This window comes from Peromyscus californicus, unplaced genomic scaffold, assembly GCF_007827085.1.
Source record: "Peromyscus californicus insignis strain IS unplaced genomic scaffold, ASM782708v3 Scaffold_19__1_contigs__length_69161282, whole genome shotgun sequence".
NCBI lineage: Eukaryota > Metazoa > Chordata > Mammalia > Rodentia > Cricetidae > Peromyscus > Peromyscus californicus.
In genome coordinates this window covers 39758608-39776851 of record NW_026294491.1, presented here as the reverse complement: position 1 = coordinate 39776851, position 18244 = coordinate 39758608, and the positions used below count along the sequence as shown (strand labels likewise).

Genomic DNA, 18244 nt, shown 5'->3' with positions numbered 1-18244 from the left:
TGTGTAGTTGAGCCCGGGAATCTCTATCTTGTCCCTTCCTGAAGGGACCTCAGACTCTAGACCTTCTTACCTCTGCCTTCCAGGTACTAAAACCACAGGTATCCACCACTATGTCTCACCCCACTTTCTTACCTAATAACTGAGGTAAACAAGGAAGTGGGGCTAGTCATGAGGTAATTTGCCTAAACTGAAGGCCACAGAGGCAGTTGAGTGTGTATGCATTCCAGTGTGGCTCCTCATTGCCCCCTGTTGCGCTTAGACTAGAAGCTGAACTTTCAGCACAGACACATGTGGGCTAGAGTGACTGCTCACTCACCCACAGTGGACCTTCTGAGAGCAGGTGCTCGTGCTCACTCACTCACAGTGGGCCTTCTGAGAGCAGGTGCCCATGCTCACTCACCTACAGCAAACCTGAGAGCAGGTGCCCATGCTCACTCACCTACAGCAAACCTGAGAGCAGGTGCCCGTGCTCACTCACCCACAGTGGACCTTCTGAGAGCAGGTGCTCGTGCTCACTCACTCACAGTGGGCCTTCTGAGAGCAGGTGCCCATGCTCACTCACCTACAGCAAACCTGAGAGCAGGTGCCCATGCTCACTCACCTACAGCAAACCTGAGAGCAGGTGCCCGTGCTCACTCACCCACAGTGGACCTTCTGAGAGCAGGTGCTCATGCTCACTCACCCACAGTGGGCCTTCTGAGAGCAGGTGCTCATGCTTACTCACCCACAGTGGACCTTCTGAGAGCAGGTGCCCGTGCTCACTCACCCACAGCGGGCCTTCTGAGAGCAGGTGCCCATGCTCACTCACCTACAGCAAACCTGAGAGCAGGTGCCCGTGCTCACTCACCCACAGTGGCCCTTCCTTCTCCTTGTCTTGGCAGGGAACTGGGACACAAAGCCAATTTCACTAAAGCCAGAAAACTTATTAGCAGACACTGCAGCCTCTTCACCAGTCCCTGGAACCTGTATTTATATCAATCTGTATTCAAATACTACTTTTTCCTGTATTTAAGTTACCTTCCTATTATTTAAATTATCTATCATCTATCTATCTATCATCTATCTATCTATCTACCTATCTATCTATCTATCTATCTATCTATCTATCTATCTATCTATCTATCTTCATTAAAGAAAATTTGTAGGGCTGGAGAGATGGCTGGACAGTTAAGAGTACTGGTCCTCAGTGGGCACTTGCACTATGTACGCATATTCTCATACAGACGTGTGTGTGTGTTTGTGTGTGTGTGTGTGTGTGTGTGTGTGTGTGTGTGTGTATACGTACATATAAAACTTAAAATGAAGAGAAAATTCAGTAGATGCAGGAAAGTAGGAAGAAGAAAAAAAATCTGCATTTTCTATTGCTGTGAAAAAATTATGACTCAAAGCACCTTGGGGAGGGAAGGCTTTATTTGACTCGCATGTCTTGATCACAGTCAATCACTGAGGGAAGCCAGGGCAGGAACTGAAGCAGAGACCATGGAGGAACACTGCTTACTTCCTGACCTGCTTCCTTGCACAAGCCGGGACCACCTGCCCATGGATTGCATCACCCATAGCAGGATAGGCTCCTCAGTATCAGTTATCAATCAAGAAAATGCCTCCATAGACTTTGTTATGCCCAGATTGGGACCCCAAAGACAAACCGCCACAGACCTTAGGTTCAGAATGCAATTAGCATGGTTTATTTCTGTTTACAAGCCGCGGACAGGGAAGCTCGATCCAAAGCACTCACTCGTAGTCGTGAGGCCAGGAGGAACTTGCTTTTTCTTTGTGTGGCTAGCTTTTTAAAGGCAAAATCCACAAGCCCTTCAGGGGGGTTGGGGGAGTTTTGCACGGGTGTAACTCGGATTGGTTTATCTTTATCTCTGTTCTCTTTTAATTGGGTGAGGGTATGTAACCTTTGAATTTACTGGTTGGTGGTTACAATTTATTACTTTGGGGGCAGTCCAGCACAAGTCCCAGGCTTTGTCCTTGAGCCACCATGGGGGCTGGCTGGTCAAGCACGTACTGCACATAACTCTAAGTTGGTGAGGGGCCCCAGAAAGTAAACATCTGGCTAAACTTTGAGCAGTCTTTTGTTCATGGCCCTCCCAGAAACTGCTTGCTCAAGTCTCAGGAAACTGAAATTGAGGCCTGATCTCTGAGAGAAGACTGAGCAGCCTGTTATGGCATCTGCTTGGTCCTTTCAGACTTATCCATGCGTCACTCTGATGGAGGTTTTTTTTTTTTTTTTTTTTAGAGTCAAAACACTTTATTCAGAGGCTTGGGGAAAGGGTGGAGAGGTCCACGCTGTCTGCTGTCTTCCACTGGGCAGATCTTCGAGGTCGGTCGGTCACTAAGAACTTTTTTTTTGTTTTTTTGTTTTTGTTTTGTTTTTTTCCCTCAGTTGGAGTTTCCTCTTTCCAAATGACCCTAGTTTGTGTCAAGGTCACAAAAACTAGCCAGCACAGCGTCTATACTTCTACTGATTCAGGTGAGCACAGGGACTGCCTGATGATCAGCAAGCACCTTTCCTCTGTCTCTGTCCCCATTGGGGCAGCACCCAGCCTCTCCTCTTCTGTAGGTAATTTGGGGTCGGGCATTTCATAGTAGAAGGGCAGATAAACAAGTCCATCTTAAAACAGTTTCGGGGTGTAAGAGCTGCGAGGGCAAATGTTTCCTTGAACCAAACTATTAAAGGATTATGTTTACTGTCTCACGTATAAGCACAAGGGGGGGGGGGCATATGCGCATGCTTAAAGTTAGAGGATATACAACCCACCAACTTAAAGATGGTCCAAAGCTATTTAACATTAAGCCCATCTGCCAATCACGGTAGGGGGTCTACCTAATTTTCATCCAGGGAATCTGCTCCTCCCTTTACCCAAGCTCATAAAAAAGGATGCTCCAAAAGGACATGGAGGTCTTGGGTCTTATGCTTGCTCAGGCCTGTTCCCATTCTGGGGAGTATATTCTACACATTTTTCTTTTAAAATAAATGTACACCTTCATTACTTCTATGTCTTGTCCAATTCATTGTTTGAGATACAAACAACCTAGAAACAATATGAGACACACGAGGCACTATCATTCAAACAGTATGATAGTTTTTTTTTTGTTGTTGTTGTTTTTTGAGATGCGATCTCAAGAATTCCCAGACTGGCCTGGAGCTCCCAAGTGTTGCGATTACAGTTGTGTACCACCATGCCCTCCTAATGAATTTGTTTGTTTACTTGCATTTGTGACAATGGCTATGTAGCTCAGGCTGGCCTCAAACTCATGAACCTCTTGACTCAGCCTCCTAGTTCTGGGATTATAGTCCCAAATCCTTCCTCATTCATTTCTTTATATGTTTTATATTTTAAGCTATAATAATCCTATGTGACTTCTTGCGACGACACCCAGCTTTGGTCCTTGGTTGCTGTTTCAGTTTTGACATCTCCATTTTTCAGCTTTTGAGCACGCATGTCCTCATTTCTGGCTCCGGGGTGTTCCAGGCTCAGCTTGCCCTAGTCCGGCGGCCACGCACTTCTCTACGAAGCTCTGTGTGTAGAGACCAAGATCAGGATGCTTAGAACCGCCTTCGAGCTGCCAACTAAGCCCCGGTTAAAAGCAATCCTTCAGGCTCCAGCCCTGCATCCCGGCGGGCACCTGCCTCCCGCGCATGCGTACGAGGCGGTGACGCAGGACCTGGACTTGCGCGTTCAGCTAAGAGCAGAAGAAGCCGGCGACCTTGCGTTCTCAGCCCGATCCCTGCCTAGCGGCCTGGACATTCGCAGGTGACTGTGCCCGCGGTGCCCCTCTGCGCCCGCGTGCGACCCCTTCCCTGGACCTCCCCTGTCGGAGTACCCCATCTGGCCCCGCTCCACGCCCCTCCGGGGTAACCCGCTTCGCCGACACCCCTCTCCAAGCCTGGCTCTGGGGAGCTCCAACCTTGCTGGCCGCGCCCACTTGCTCAGCCTCAAGTCCTCGCTGCTCTCTTCTTCGGTGACCCCTCTCAGCGCCTGTTCCTTCTCCCTTCCCCAAAGTTCCTCCCCCGGTCTTGCTCCCTTTCCTTTCTCGAGTGTCTCCATTCTGACCCACGCCCCTCCCCCTTCCCTTAGTGTCGCCCTTTCTGATTGAATCCGCGCCCCCCGCCGGCTCCTGCCTTTCCTCCGCTGTCCGTATCCTGATTGCTTTACCTCAGCCTCTGCCTCCGCACCTCCAGAATCTTGATTGTATCCCCACCATCTCCTGTCTCCTTCCCCCCACCTCCAAGTCTCTGTCTCTTCCCCCTTTCCCCTTCCTTGTCTCCATCCTGATCTGTCTTCCTCGCGTAGTCTTTCCTAATGTTTTGTCTAGCCTAGCGTCCCCCCCCCCCCTTCCCTGGGTCCCTGCGGACTTCCCCAGTTTCCCCTCCTTAATCTTATCCTTCCCTGCCTATGTCTGGTCCAGTCTCGTGCCCCTTCCCTTCCCCCAGGGTCCTTTCCGCGTTCCCTAAAGGCCCACACCCTGGTTGTGTCTTCCCCAACCCAGCGCATCCCTTCTCCAGTGTCCCCTATCCTAATGGTATCTTCCGTAGAGCCGCTTAGTCCTGGCCCCCCCTTCTCCACCCATGGCGGGTGAGGTGGTGGTGGGGGCGCTCTGCCGAGGATGGGCTCTCCCTGGCCCCTGTGGCCCCCACAGGGGACCACTGCTGCTTCACTAAGACCCTCTGGTTACCTTCCGCCTGCCGTTGCCCATCTTTGGCGGGCCCCCTATTCTCCTGCGCTTTCATGGTGTGTGGTCTTACACGGTCTTTAGGTTCAGGTGTTTTGATTGTACAAGCGTAACTCCTTTTTGGTACAGTTCATTGTTATCCAGCTAGAGACCTTGGGAGGTCAGGGGTTTTTATTGGGGGGAAGCAGAAATTGTTGTCTCTAACTCTCAGATGCAGAGTGGTTTACAAAGAGACTTCATAAAGGAGTGGAGTAATTCCCAGTGTTTTAGAATATAGGGGGAAAGGTCACGGATTCGAGAGACTACGTGGCTAATTCAGAACACACTCCAAAGAAGCTGTGTGTGCGTGTGTGTTCGTGTGTGCGCGCGCGTTCCATTTTACCAGGAGAGGAAGGCTTGTCTCTTGTGGTCTTTGAGGCAACCAGTACAGGAAATGACTTGTCCCACTTTACAGGAAATGGTAAGGTAGCAACTGGGATTTATGGCTGCTTACCCAGGGTGATGAGTGTTTGCTGAAGGAATCATTGACCAAACATGGTTGTGTGTCCACCAGCCTGTGCTGTGGGCTTGCCTTCTCAGTGAAGAAGGGCATGTAGGTGGGGGTACTGTTGGTGCTGGTTCCTTCCTTAGGGGATTCTGAGTGTTTCCTGGGCCCAGGAAGCTTTGACTCAGGGTGGTCAGCAGGATATGGTTAGGACAGGTGGCTTGGGTAGAGAGCCTCTAGCCAAGTGCTAGCCAGGTGCTTGCCTGGGTTTATGTAGTGTCAGTGATGTTTGTTCTGTGTGTGAGAGATTACCCACTGATCTTCCTCAGGGCAGGAATCAAAACTCTGTGAAGGTGTCTTCCTGTCAGACACATAGTAGGTGTTCAGTAAATTAAGGGTGTTAGCACAGTTTTGTAAGTCAATTCCCTGATAATAAAGACTGCATTTATGAAATCAATGTCTCTCTCTCTCTCACTATGTCTGTCTGTCTGTCTGCCCCAACCCCTTTCTATCTCTTACCTCTCTATCCTTGGAAACTGAACCTTTGAGTTGTAGTTTATGCAGAGAGCCAGTGACCTGAGAGGGAGGCGGTGTTCATACCTTTGAACACCCTCTGCTAAGTCAGCTGCAGCCAGCGGCTGATATGGCGAGGGGGGAAACAGAGGCAGTCTACCATTCTAGTCTTGGCCCTCTGGTCAGGAGGTCTGCCTAGTCCCTGAAGTTTATGGTGTCTGCGGTCCTCCTTAATGTCTGCACTTCCTCATGGCAGCCTCTCTTGAACTGGGTTTGGCCATTCTTCAGGCTGCCAAGTCCAGTGTTTCTCCTGGTGCTGCCTGGACCAGGGGTTAACTCAGAACAGCAAACCATGACCAGGGATGTGTAAAGGTTCCTTTCTACAGTACGTGTTACAAACGTGTCCTTAAAATGTAGAGTATAAAAGTGCTCCCATAGGCTCTTCCTATCCCTTGACATTCGCTATTGTTATAATGTCATATCTGTGCGTACTGTGTCATATGGGTGGTGGCTTCCTGCTACCATGCATTTAGTTAACGTTTGTATGACTTCATACCTGTAAGGAACTTTCCAACGTAAAGCTGTACATAGCATTCGCAACAGTAAGCAGTTAGGCTTACAGTGTTATGAACTGTCTTAACCTTTTGTGAAAGCTGAACTTTTTTGTTTTGTTTTGCTGAGTTTTTGTTTGTTTGTTTGTTTGTTTAAAGCATATCCTGTAAAACAGCACATTCTTTGACTGATTGGTTTCGTCCCCAGTCCTGCCAGAGTGGCTACACAGAAATTTGCTCCTGGAGCACTGTCTAGAGATGGGTGAATGGGTAGGTTGGGAGGTCGGTTCTCCCTGACTCCTGAAAGCTCGACTGTGCTTTTAACTTGTAGTCATATGTGACATCTTTCTTTTCTCCAGCCTTTCTTCTGCATTAGTGGATGGCAGACAAATTAAAGAATTATTTGATTAGTGTCAGCAACTACCCAAAACTACACAGTACAGACTGAGAGAGGAAAGGTGTAATTAGATTGGTAGTGGCTTGTACAACCCAGGACTATCCGCTCCGTAGCCACACCCACAGTGGTCTGGGCTTTCCCACATCAATTTTTAGTCAAGAAAATGCCAGACTGACTTGCCTGCAGGCCAGTCTGATGGAGGCTTTTTTTCAATTGAGGTTCCTCTTCCGAGGTAACTCTAGTGTGTTTTAACTTGACAAAACAAAAACAAGATATACAGCAAAACAACAACCAAAAAAAAACCACCCAACCAAAAAAAAAAAAACAAAAAAAAACCCAACCTAGATGAAATCTACCTATTTGTACTTCATTTTCTAATAATTCTCATTGCTTTCAAATTGGAGGGAGGAATCTTAGTGACTGTGTTATTGCAACTGAAAGTCAGTAAACATGATTATGATCATATATATTTTTTAAATTCATCAAGACTGATGTTTCTAAGTATAGACTTGGGACCCAGAAGGCCTGTGTTCAAATCCTGTCTCAATTCATCACATTGGGCAGCTGCTTACTTGGCTTTCTGGGCCTTGCTTTTTCATCTGTGAAATGAAGGTATACCATCTGCTTGACAAGATTATGGAAAATATGACTGAAATAACATACAAGTGTTTGACACCTTGCCTGACAGGAAAGACTCAACCCAAGGTAGCTGTTTCTACAGCAAATTAAATGTACTGTGAGAGTCAATTTTATTTTATCTTTTTCAAGATGTATTTATTTATTATGTATACAGTGTTCTGCCTGCACGTATCCCTGCAGGCCAGAAGAGGGCACCAGATCTCATTACAGGTGGTTGTGAGCCACCTTGTGGTTGCTGGGAATTGAACTCAGGACCTCTGGAAGAACAGTCAGGGCTCTTAACCTCTGAGCCAGCTCTCCAGCCTGAGAGTCAATTTTAAACACACACACTGTGATCATTAATACCGACTGTCAACTTGACAAGATCTAGCATCATTTGGGAGACAGGTCTCTGAGCTTGCCTGTGAGGGAGTTTCTAGATTGGTAGACTGGATTAACTAACGTGGAAAATCCACTCTAAATGTGGATGGCACCACCCAGTGGGCTGGGATTCTAGACTGAGTAAGAAACTGAGCTGAGCATCAGCATCTGTCTCTCTCTCTCTCTGCTTCCTGACAACAGATGAAGTGTGACCAGGTGCTGCACGTCCCCACGGCCACGACTTCCCTGTCACGATGGACTCTGTCCTCTCCACCTGGAACCTGAAATAAACCCTTCCCTCCTTCAACAGCCTTTGTCAATTATTTTGTTAGAGCCATGAGAAAAATAATATACCCACCTTAGGGGTGGGGAAAGTACCCCGGTACATGACCGAATCAGTCTCTGAAAGAACAGAAATATTTCTCTGTCTTTGCTTGGCATGCTGAGTGCCACATGCTCCATCGTTTATCCCCGTGTGTCACTGTTAGGTATTGTGTACGTCATTGTACGTCCTGTTACAGGATCCATAACTAAGTGGAGCCCATAGATAAGCCCATAGATAAGAGACTTTGGAATATCTGAGACTTGATTTTTAGAGAGACTTTGAATAATTTAAGAAACTTTGGACTTTTTTTTTTTTTTTTGGTTTTTCGAGACAGGGTTTCTCTGTGTAGCTTTGCGCCTTTCCTGGAACTCACTCTGTAGCCCAGGCTGGCCTCAAACTCACAGAGATCCGCCTGCCTCTGCCTCCCGAGTGCTGGGATTAAAGGCGTGGGCTACCACCGACCGGCAGATGAAACTTTGGACTTTTAACTGTTGAAGTTTTAATGACAATGTAAGACCTTTAAGAAACTGAAATGTGGGCTGGAGAGATGGCTCAGAGGTTAAGAGCACCGACTATTCTTCCAGAGGTCCTGAGTTCAATTCCCAGCACCCACATGATGGTTCACAACCATCTGTAATGAGATCTGGCTCCCTCCTCTGTGTACATAATAAATAAATAAATCTTTTAAAAAAAAGAAACTGAAATGTTTTATATTGTGCGGTTGATGTTACTGTGAGACCTTGAGGACAAATGAGAAAGGGAAGGTTATGGTTTCATAGTGTTCTATTTGTGTGTCAAGTGGTCAGTTGCCTTGGTCGGTTTTTGTAAACTTGACACAAGTAAGAATTACCTAGGAAGAGTTACCTCAGTTGAGAAAATGTCCCCATCAGATTGTCTGTCAGTAATCTGAAGGGAATTTTCTTGCTTAGTGATTGGTGGGGATGGTGCCACCCCTGGCAGGTGGTCCTGGGTTGTGTAAGAAAACTGACTGAGCGAGCCACCAAGGAGCAAGATGGTAAGCAGCACTCCTCCGTTGTCTCTGCCTTGAGTTCCTGTTTTGATTGTGAGAAGTCAGGAAAGGCCGTTAGTAAAGGTACAGCCTCCGTGGCAGTAGATGCCCAGGGATTGAACAGATCATGGAGAGAAATTGAAACGTGGCAAGGTCAGAGTCCCTGAAGAAACTTCTTCCTCCCTCTGATGATAGACTATGATGTGGAACTCTGAGCAAAATAACCCTTTCCCCCCCAAGTTGTCATTATGGTCATGGTGCTTTATCACAACAGTGGAAACTAAGACAGTGTCTGTGGAGGTAATTTTGATGTTGCAGTGCGAAACCTGCCTCTTGCCTCAAGGGGAATGTGGTGGTTGGTTCTTAAACAAATAGGGGTGATTACCATGGCCCCAGAATACGGATTCATTTCCCCCTGGGTGACAAGTTCCAACTGAGCAAACAGAACGAAGTCTTAGGTCAAGGGGACCATCAGTTAGGTAGCTTACAGCGCACGGGGAAAACTAGGGACCTCGTGGTCTGCTAAGTCAGTACAATGCAAAGGTTTGACACCCGTTGAAAGGATGTCAGGTCAAATGCAAAGTGGGCAGTGAATGGGAGCTAAAGATAGCCCAAGATAATGTGTCCCTGGATCGTTAACATTCTAACTCTCCACAGTAAGAGAGTCTTAATTAGTCCACCAGCCTTGCAGAATCTTTAACTTAAATCTATGTTGTTGTTTTCTTTCTGGGATATCAGCATTGTTGATAAAGATGTCTCGTGCCTTGCAGATTGCTACTCCTTGGTGTGATTCCTCACTTTCTGCTTTCCCCCCAGTATCCCAAAGTTTCAATCGTCTATTTTACTGAGGGTTTACTTACTTACTTACTTACTTAATTATTTATTTATTTTTGTGGCAGTGTCTCACTGAATAGCCCTGGCTGGCCTGGAGTTCACTGTGGAGATAAAGTAGTCCTCACACTTCCAGAGATCTACCTGCCTCTGGGCAGTAGAAAGAACTTTAGGATTAAAGGCACACGCCACCAAGCCCAGCTAGTTTGAGGAGCTTAAACAGCAACAAAGCATGCATGTGTGTGCAGTGTCCATGGATCCGGAAGAGGGCATAGGATCCCCTGGAGCTGAAGTTGCAGGTGGTTGTGAGCCGGCTGCCATGGTTGCCGGGAACTGAGCTCTGCAAGAGCACTGTGTGCTCTCTACTGCTGTGCCTCCCTCCAGCCCCAAGGAGCTTTGAAAAGTCCTTCTAAGGAATATAGAATCGTGTTGCTCTGGAAAACACTTATCTCACGCTATTTCTCTGCTCTCTGTGGTTTGTTTCCAAAATCACATAAACAGGCGATGTATTTATTTATTATTTATTGATGCTGAAGGTTGAGTCCAGAGCCTTTTTCTATGTCCTGCTCTGCTATGGCTGGGCTATAGCCTTAGTTCCTAGCAGAATTTTTTCCTTTTATAGTTTTTATTTAAGCTGGGCAGTGGTGGTACACACCTTTAATCCCAGCACTCTGGAGGCATATATGTGTTTTATGTATAAGTCAGATTACAGCTGGAGGGAGTTGGTTCTCTCCTTCCACCCTTTTAGGTCCTAGGAATGGGGCTTGGACTTGGGTTGCCAAGCTTGACTGCAGAGTTCCTTAACCATCTCTTCTAGGCCCTCCTTTTTCTTTCTGAGAAAAAGATAACCATCACCACCACCGCCTCCTCTTCCTCTTTCTCCCCTTCCCTCCCCCCATTCCCTGCTTTCCTCTCCATCCTTTTTTTCTGGTGCTGGGGAATGGAACCCAGGGTACACATGTTCCAGGCAAGTGCTCTGCCACTGAGCTGTATCCGAGTCCGATTGAAGTTTTGGTTGTGGTTATTTTAACCCAGAGCTCGGAATGTTCTTATTTTAGAACATTCTGTTTTTGATTTTTGGGATACAGCATGTGTTATTTCTTTGACGGTAATGATGCTGGTGTTTTTATGGTAGGAGCCTGGGCAGTGGCAGCACTAACAAGCCAGACAGCCACTGGTCCTTAATAGACCAATTAGACAGACAGATGATAGTGAAAAAGCCACATATACCCCCTTCCACCACATCTGCCTTTAGGGCCTGTTATGAGGGATCTATATATATCCCTTTGTTTTACATGTAGGGGTATTTTGTGTGCCTCTGTATACTACGTGCATATAGTACCTTCAGAAGCCAGAAGAAGGTGTTGGATGCCCTGTGACTGGATGTGTTGTGAGCCCCCATGTAGGTGCTGAGACTTGAACCTGGGCCCTGCTCTTAACTACCGAGACATCTGTCAGCCCCAAGGTTTAGGTTGAAGTAAAAGGTTAGGAAGTGTGCTTAGCTAGGCAGTTCTGGTCAAGGTGTGCAGCATTGGCTCAGCATTGGTTGAGCATCGGTCTCTCCCGAAAGGTGTTCTGACAAGTCAGAGCTGAGCGGATTCTCTTTCCAGGAGACTGGCCTCCCCTCTGGTGGAACCAGGCTTCAGCCTTTCCCTTCCAGTGTGAGACGCCTGAGAAAATTCCAGTCCTCCAGAGACCATTGTTTCCAAAGCTTTGTGGTCGGGGTGGAGGTCAGGATGTAGTAGCCATCTGCAATGTTTACTAAGCCTGCTCTCTGTGTGTCTTAACTTGTCTTCACCGGTGTGGAGGGCCTGGTTGGTGCCACACATTGCTTTTGGCCTAGCAGTCAGAGGCCGGGGTCACTGCTGCCACTGGTAGAATCTTGTAAACAGTGCTCACATGCAGGAGTACCAGGAGCATTGCTCAGGAGGCCAGAATACAGACATGGCATACATTTCCGTATTCTATGCCCAGTCACATGCCATCGTGCCCCAGCTTCAGTGCCTCCAGAATATGTATGCCCTGCATCTGACTATCCTCTCTGACCTGGGTGAAGAGCCATCGGTGCCACAGAGCACTCCCGTTGACATGGCTTCTTCTGACCTTTCTCTTACAAGTGTGTAAGAGCCTGTCTAACAAGTCCCAGTACATTCCTCAGCTTGTTAACCCAAGAGTCATTACTCCAGGGCTGTTTCCTTAGCAGCCCAAGTTCAGGTTACCTTCAAGCCTGTTCCTAGCGTTTCCCTGACACCAGTTCCAGTATACCTGAGCCCTCCATTCAGAAGTCTGGTCTTTACATGCAGCTCCTAATATCTTAAATAGTAAATGCAGCATACATCCCTGTCAACCCAGAGCTACTTAATTATCAAGTGAAAGGATGGTATGATATAGAATTAAAGATAGTGCTGGAGTTTTGTTGTTGTTGTTTGATTTTTGTTTTTGTTTTCCATTTCTAATCCCCTCAGTTTTATGGAATCAAGCTCATAGTGAAATGCATCCCTGCCCCCCAACACATTGTGTTGATTAACGCACATTTTTGTCAGCTTGACACAAATCTAGACCTATAAGGGAAGAGGGAATCTCATTTGAGGAATTGCCTCCATTGGAGTGGCCTATAGGCAAGTCTGTGAGGTATTGTCTTGATTAATGGTTGATATGGGAGGGCCCTGCTCACTGTGTGGGGCCCTGGGTTCCATAAGAAAGCAGGCTGGCCAAGCCCGAGGAGCAAGCCGGTAAGCAGAGTTCTCACATGGCTTCTGCTTCAGTTCCTGGTCCCAGGTTCCTGCCTTGGCTTCCCTCAGTGGACTGTGCCCCTGGATGTGTAAAGCAAATGAAACATTGCCTCTCCATGTTGCTTTTGGTCAGTGTTTTATCGCAGCAACGGAAAGCAAACCAAGACAAGTGTTTCCTAGCAGTATCCCATTTTAAAATTTCAACCCTAGTCACCAGTTAGTGGTTCGACTTCCAGTCCTTCTGCTTCAGCTTCCGATGGGATTATAGTCCTGTGTCACTACCCACTTTGGTGCTGGGAATCAAACTCAGGTCCCCTGCAAGAGCAGCACACTGTCAACCGCTGAGCCATCTCTCCAGCCCCACTCTAGTGAGTGGATGTGTGTATACCTGTGCTGCCACAGCATGCGTATGGAGAGCAGAGGACAGTTTGTGAGAGTCGGCTCTTCCCTTCCATCCTATAGGTGCTGGGCATAGAACTCAAGTTGTCAGGCTTGGTGGGCAGTGTCTTTAACCACTGAGCCATCTGGCTGGCCCCATCTCTGTGTTTTTTTTTTTTTTTTTTTTTTTTTTTTTGCTTTTTTCGAGACAGGGTTTCTCTGTGTAGCTTTGCGCCTTTTCCTGGAACTCACTTGGTAGCCCAGGCTGGCCTCGAACTCACAGAGATCCGCCTCCCGAGTGCTGGGATTAAAGGCGTGCGCCACCACCGCCCGGCTCCCATCTCTGTGTTTTAACAGTAAGGCCTCTTAGGTATCCTGCCCTGAACTCTTAGGTAGCCTGTTCACTCACAAGAAGCACTGGGTCCTTCTAGAGGACACTGGCATTAAAGATACATCTGGGCACTGGGGGATAAGTGAGAATTTCCTGCATTCAACTGAAGGTTGACCAGATGTCCCTAGATCAGAAGCTACTGTTTTAGGAAGGTTCTACAGCTAATTTCTCTTTTCTTTTCCTTATTTATCTTTGAGTTTTGCATGTGTATGTGTGTGTACTGTCCTTGCATGTGTATATATATATATATTTGTGTGTGGGCACCTGTTTCTGCAGATGTATGTATGTGAGATGTTTCTCCACCTTATACATTGGGGCAGGGTCTCTTTATATATGTATTTAATACGTTTATTCATTTATTTTGCATCCTGGCGGCAGTTTCCCCTCCCTCCTCTCCTCCCAGTTCCTCTTCCCATCCCCCTTCTGCCCCCCCCCCCCCAAACTACTCCTCCCTTTCTGTTTAGGAAAAGGCAGGTCTCTCATGAGTAGCAACAAACAAAACATGACATATCAAGTTGCAGTAAGACTAAGCACCTCCCCATGTATTAAGCTGGGCAAGGTGACCCAGTATGAGGAGTAGGGTCCCAAAAGCCAGTAAAAGAGTCAGAGACAGAGAGACAGGGTCTCTTTATTTGAACCAGATCTTGCAAGTTTGACTAGTCTATCTAGTCAGCTTACTCTGGGAACCCCATTTCCACTGCCCATGCTGGGTTTACCCTGGGCCACCATGCCCAAATGGCATTTAGATGGTGGCTAGGAATCCAAACTCTGGTTCTCATGTTTCATAGCAAATTCTGCCGAGCCCTGTCCCCAGCCAGGGACCCCAGTTTCCTTTCCTTGTAACACGTTTGAAGCATTGCACGTAACAGACATGTTCATATGTTTGAAGCATTGCACGTAACAGACATGTTCATATGTATGTTTCTGTCTCGTCCCTTTTTCAATCTGGATTCTACTGGTCTAGAATCAGTTTCCCAGATCAGCCCTCTGGTTTCTCGTCGCTTAAAATAGTTTTGTTTTCTTTTTTTTTTTAAAACTCAATGAGTGGTTCTGTAGCGTGAATACATACCTAGAAAGTAAATGAAATAAACACATTAATATTTGTCTTTAGTGTCTAGGATGAGGCTGGGAACACATTCAGTGCTCTGAGATTACTTGCTGATTTCATTCAGTAACTGTTGGAAACTCTCTAGGGAGAATGTTTCATACTGTTAGTCGCTGGGAACCTAATACAAGCCAGTTTCAAATACAGACCTCCATTTTTGCTTAGCAGAAAGCCCTGCATTAGGGTGACGTATTAGTTACTTTTCTTGCTGCTGTGGACCAAATAACTGCCAAGAAGCAACATAAGAGAGGGAGGGCTAATTTTGGCTTTCCTCTGAGGGATACAGTCCATCATGATGGGACGGCTGAGCAGCAGGAATAGGAGGCAGCTGTAGTCAGGAAGCAGAGAGGTAAATGATGGTGCTCCCAACACTTTCTTCTTTTTCTTCATTCTGGGACCCCAACTTGCAGGGTGGTGCTGCCCACATTTAGGGTGGGTCGTCCCACTTCAGCTAACCCAATCTACAAATTCTCTTGGATAGGTAGGTCCCAGAAATTAAACTCCCATTGTTGGGTTTAATGGCAGGCTCCTTCACCTGTTCAGCCACCTCACTGATAGTTTTCATTTTTTATTTTCATTTTTTGTGTATGGGTGTTTGCCTGTGTTTAAGTGCACTGTATGCATGTAGTGTCCATGGAGCCACAAGAGCAGGGTCAGATCCCTTGAAACTGGGGTTACAGGTGGTTGTGAGCTGCCATGTGGGTGCTGGAAATGAAACCTTGGTTCTCTGCAAGGGCAGTAAGTGCTGAGTCATCTCTCTATTCCCCAAGATCCTTATTTGTATGGAATTAAATATATGTGTTTTTCTTAAAGACCCAATATGGTGATATATTGTGTACCCTAATAAAGATGCCTGAGGGTCAGAAGACAGAACCAGCCACTAGATTAGACATAGAGGCCAGACAGTGGTGGCACACAACTTTAATCCTATCACTTGGGAGGCAGAGAGCCATCTGGATCTCTGTGAGTTCAAGGCACACTGAAAACAGAGCCAGGCAGTGGTGGCATACACCTTTAATCACAGTACTAGGAAGCACACACGCCTTTAATTCCAGGAAGTGATGGCAGGGTGGAGAAAGGTATATAAGGCATGAGGAAATAGGAACTAAAGCAGTTCAGCTGAGACCCTTAGGGGTGAGGACTCAGAGACTTCCAATCTGAGGATTCATGTAAACAGGATTGGCTGAGGAGTTGGCAAGGTGAGGTTGGCTGTGGCTTGCTCTGCTTCTCTAATTTTCCAGCATTCACCCCAGTATCTGGTACCAGGTTTTTTATTAAAAGGCCATCTAGAAAACAACCCAAAGTTTTCTGCCTTGATCTAGCCACTCAGTCAGCCAACACCAGTGAGGCGTGACCAGACATGTTAGCCTGTGGAACATGTAGGAGTTAGGCTGAGGCAACTGGATTCTGTCTCCAGGACACTGGGTGTGTTGTGAGAAGCCCTAAGTCCTTATCAGGGATGGGTGTTAGTGTTCCTAGTGCTGCCTCATGCCTGTTGTGACTCAGGGAGGTGGGAGGGAAGGTGGGTGGTATGGACCTGTGGAGGAGGCGTTTGATAAATGTGGAGTAGTGTGAGGTCAGATGTCTTTGGGCTGTTCCTGGGCTCACCCTGGAGGAGAGGGGGGTTGGCACTTGAGCCAGATGAACGGTTCTTTTCCTGACTCTTAATTCTGAACCTGTCTGTCCTTTCTCCTGCAGCTGAAGAGATGGCATTTGTGAAGAGTGGATGGTTGCTTCGACAGAGTGAGTAGACACTTGAGTCTGCCAAAACAGATCACGTTTGCAAACAGTTCGTGTCTGGTTCATGCTGTTGCCTTGCATTTCCTCTGGGGACTTTTAGAGCTGTGTGAACTGTTTGTGAAAACACGGAGGTGATAGGAACCGGGAATCATGGAGGTCCCTGCCCCTTTTCCTTTCCTCAGTCCTGTGCTTTATGATTAAGGGTCGACTTGAGGCTGCTGAGGCTGAGCACACCTGGCTTCCGTCTCTGGCCTCTGTGTGTGGGAAACAGCCCATCTTATGTGGGGCTGCGAAGGATCAGTAGGGTGTAGCTTGAGTTTTCCTGCCTGGCCCACAGTCAGGACAAATCTCTCTCACCTGCCAGTCCCACAGCCACTCAGACCCAACCAAGCAAACACAGAGACTTATATTGCTTACAAACTGTATGGCCATGGCAGGCTTCTTGCTAACTGTTCTTACAGCTTAAATTAATCCATTTCCATTAATCTATACCTTGCCACATGGCTCGTGGCTTACCGGCATCTTCACATGCTGTTTGTCATCGTGGCAGCTGGCAGTGTCTCTCTGACTCAGCCTTCCACTTCCCAGCTTTATTCTCCTCCTTGTCCCGCCTACACTTTCTGCCTAGCCAATGGCCAATCAGTGATTTATTTATTGACCAATCAGCAACACATTTGCCATACAGAACATCCCATAGCAGTAGGGAGACTTGCCTTGGTGGGTACATTGGCCTTTTTTTTCCAGAGGAAACTTAGTTCTTGAGGTCCAGGCTCTTAGACCTGACAGCTGTGGACATATGTGTTCTTCATATACCAGCTGTTCATCTCCTAGACTGCCACTCCAAGGTGCTGCAAAGTGGAGAGAGCCAGTTACCCCTTCCCAGACCTGGAGCTCTGCTCTGCTCCCCAGCTCTGTGGGTAACCTTAGCCTCGACAGAGTGATTAATGCCGGCTTTACCTGAGATTTCAGAGGGTAGCCTCAGTCCCTGAGGGCTACCTTCTCTTGAGTTTTGGGCCCCCAACCTCCTGGCGACAGGAGGCATGGGCACTTTGGCAGACCCGAGGACAAGTCTTTTGCCAGCCCTCTGGCTGGCCTCTAGTTTTCTCCTCCTTAGGCATTGCCATGCTCTTGGAAGGTGAGCTTTTTTTTTTTTAAGCTATTATCATTATCATTACATTATAATTTTTATATATGTTTTTCCCTTCCATGATGGAATGTTGAAAGGCCCAGTCGTGGGTGGGCCTTGTGCAGGTATCCACAGCAGCTCTGTTCATGAGCACAGTAGTCATGTTGTGTCCGGGTGGCCATGTTCCACAGATCTCTTCTCCATCCTGCGGCTTTTACATGGGTCCTGTCCCCTCTTCCTTGATGCTCCCTTGGAGGGGTGCGGCCTTAATTTTCAATCTGGTTTATTTCACGGCTTGTACTTTGCCTGGCAGCGTCCTGTGCTTGCACTGTTTAAATGGGAGTGGCCCGGCCACGTCTGTTTCCATCAGTTCTGTGGGGGTGGCCAGTTTCCTCTATGTCTGCTGTGCACTGGGGACAGCCTTTGTTGTTTTAACCCAAAGCCGACTTTCCCTACTTCCCTCCCACCCCCCAGGTACCATTTTGAAGCGCTGGAAGAAGAACTGGTTTGACCTGTGGTCCGACGGTCACCTGATCTACTATGATGACCAGACCCGGCAGAGTATAGAGGATAAGGTCCACATGCCGGTGGACTGCATCAATATCCGCATGGGGCATGAGTGTCGGGGTAAGCGGTGCCCAGAACTGCCATGCCTCCCTTCAAGAATGAGTCTGTTTCAGTATCAAACTGGGCTGTGTCCAGGCAGCCGTAGTGGGCCTTGGGCACTCCATCATGAACATCGTGTTAAATGGATTTTTTTTTCTTAAATTGGAGTTAGGCCCAGCCTGCATCCCTTTATCTTGGGAGAAGGAACCAGATTGCTAGCAACCCCAAGAAAGGTGGAACGCCTTCCTTAGGTCATGCTGATTTTCTGATTTAGACACTGGGTGCATGTGGTAGTCTGGTCAGTTGCTTGAAGCCGTGTGGTACGTTGGATGCTGGGGTCGGTTGTGTTTTCTTTATGCTCACTTTACGAGGAGCAA

At 47.4% G+C, this 18244-nt stretch overlaps 1 protein-coding gene and 1 long non-coding RNA gene across 2 annotated transcripts in view; one reads left to right on the top strand and one right to left on the bottom strand.

Annotated features, from left to right (window-relative positions):
- Positions 1-1657: 1657 nt before the first annotated feature.
- On the bottom strand, positions 1658-8255 carry LOC128114856 (uncharacterized). Its single transcript, XR_008219920.1, has 2 exons — positions 3916-8255; positions 1658-3525 (listed from the first exon to the last, which is right to left on the bottom strand). It is a non-coding gene; the product is annotated as an uncharacterized LOC128114856 (long non-coding RNA).
- The window catches only part of Plekhb2 (pleckstrin homology domain containing B2), a 35243-nt gene continuing 20656 nt past the window's right edge, over positions 3658-18244 (top strand). Inside the window, exons 1-3 of the mRNA XM_052745177.1 lie at positions 3658-3761; positions 16094-16138; positions 17736-17888. Coding sequence (XP_052601137.1) covers positions 16102-16138; positions 17736-17888 — 190 coding nt within the window. The 5' untranslated portion in view covers positions 3658-3761; positions 16094-16101. The remainder of the gene's footprint in view (positions 3762-16093; positions 16139-17735; positions 17889-18244) is intronic.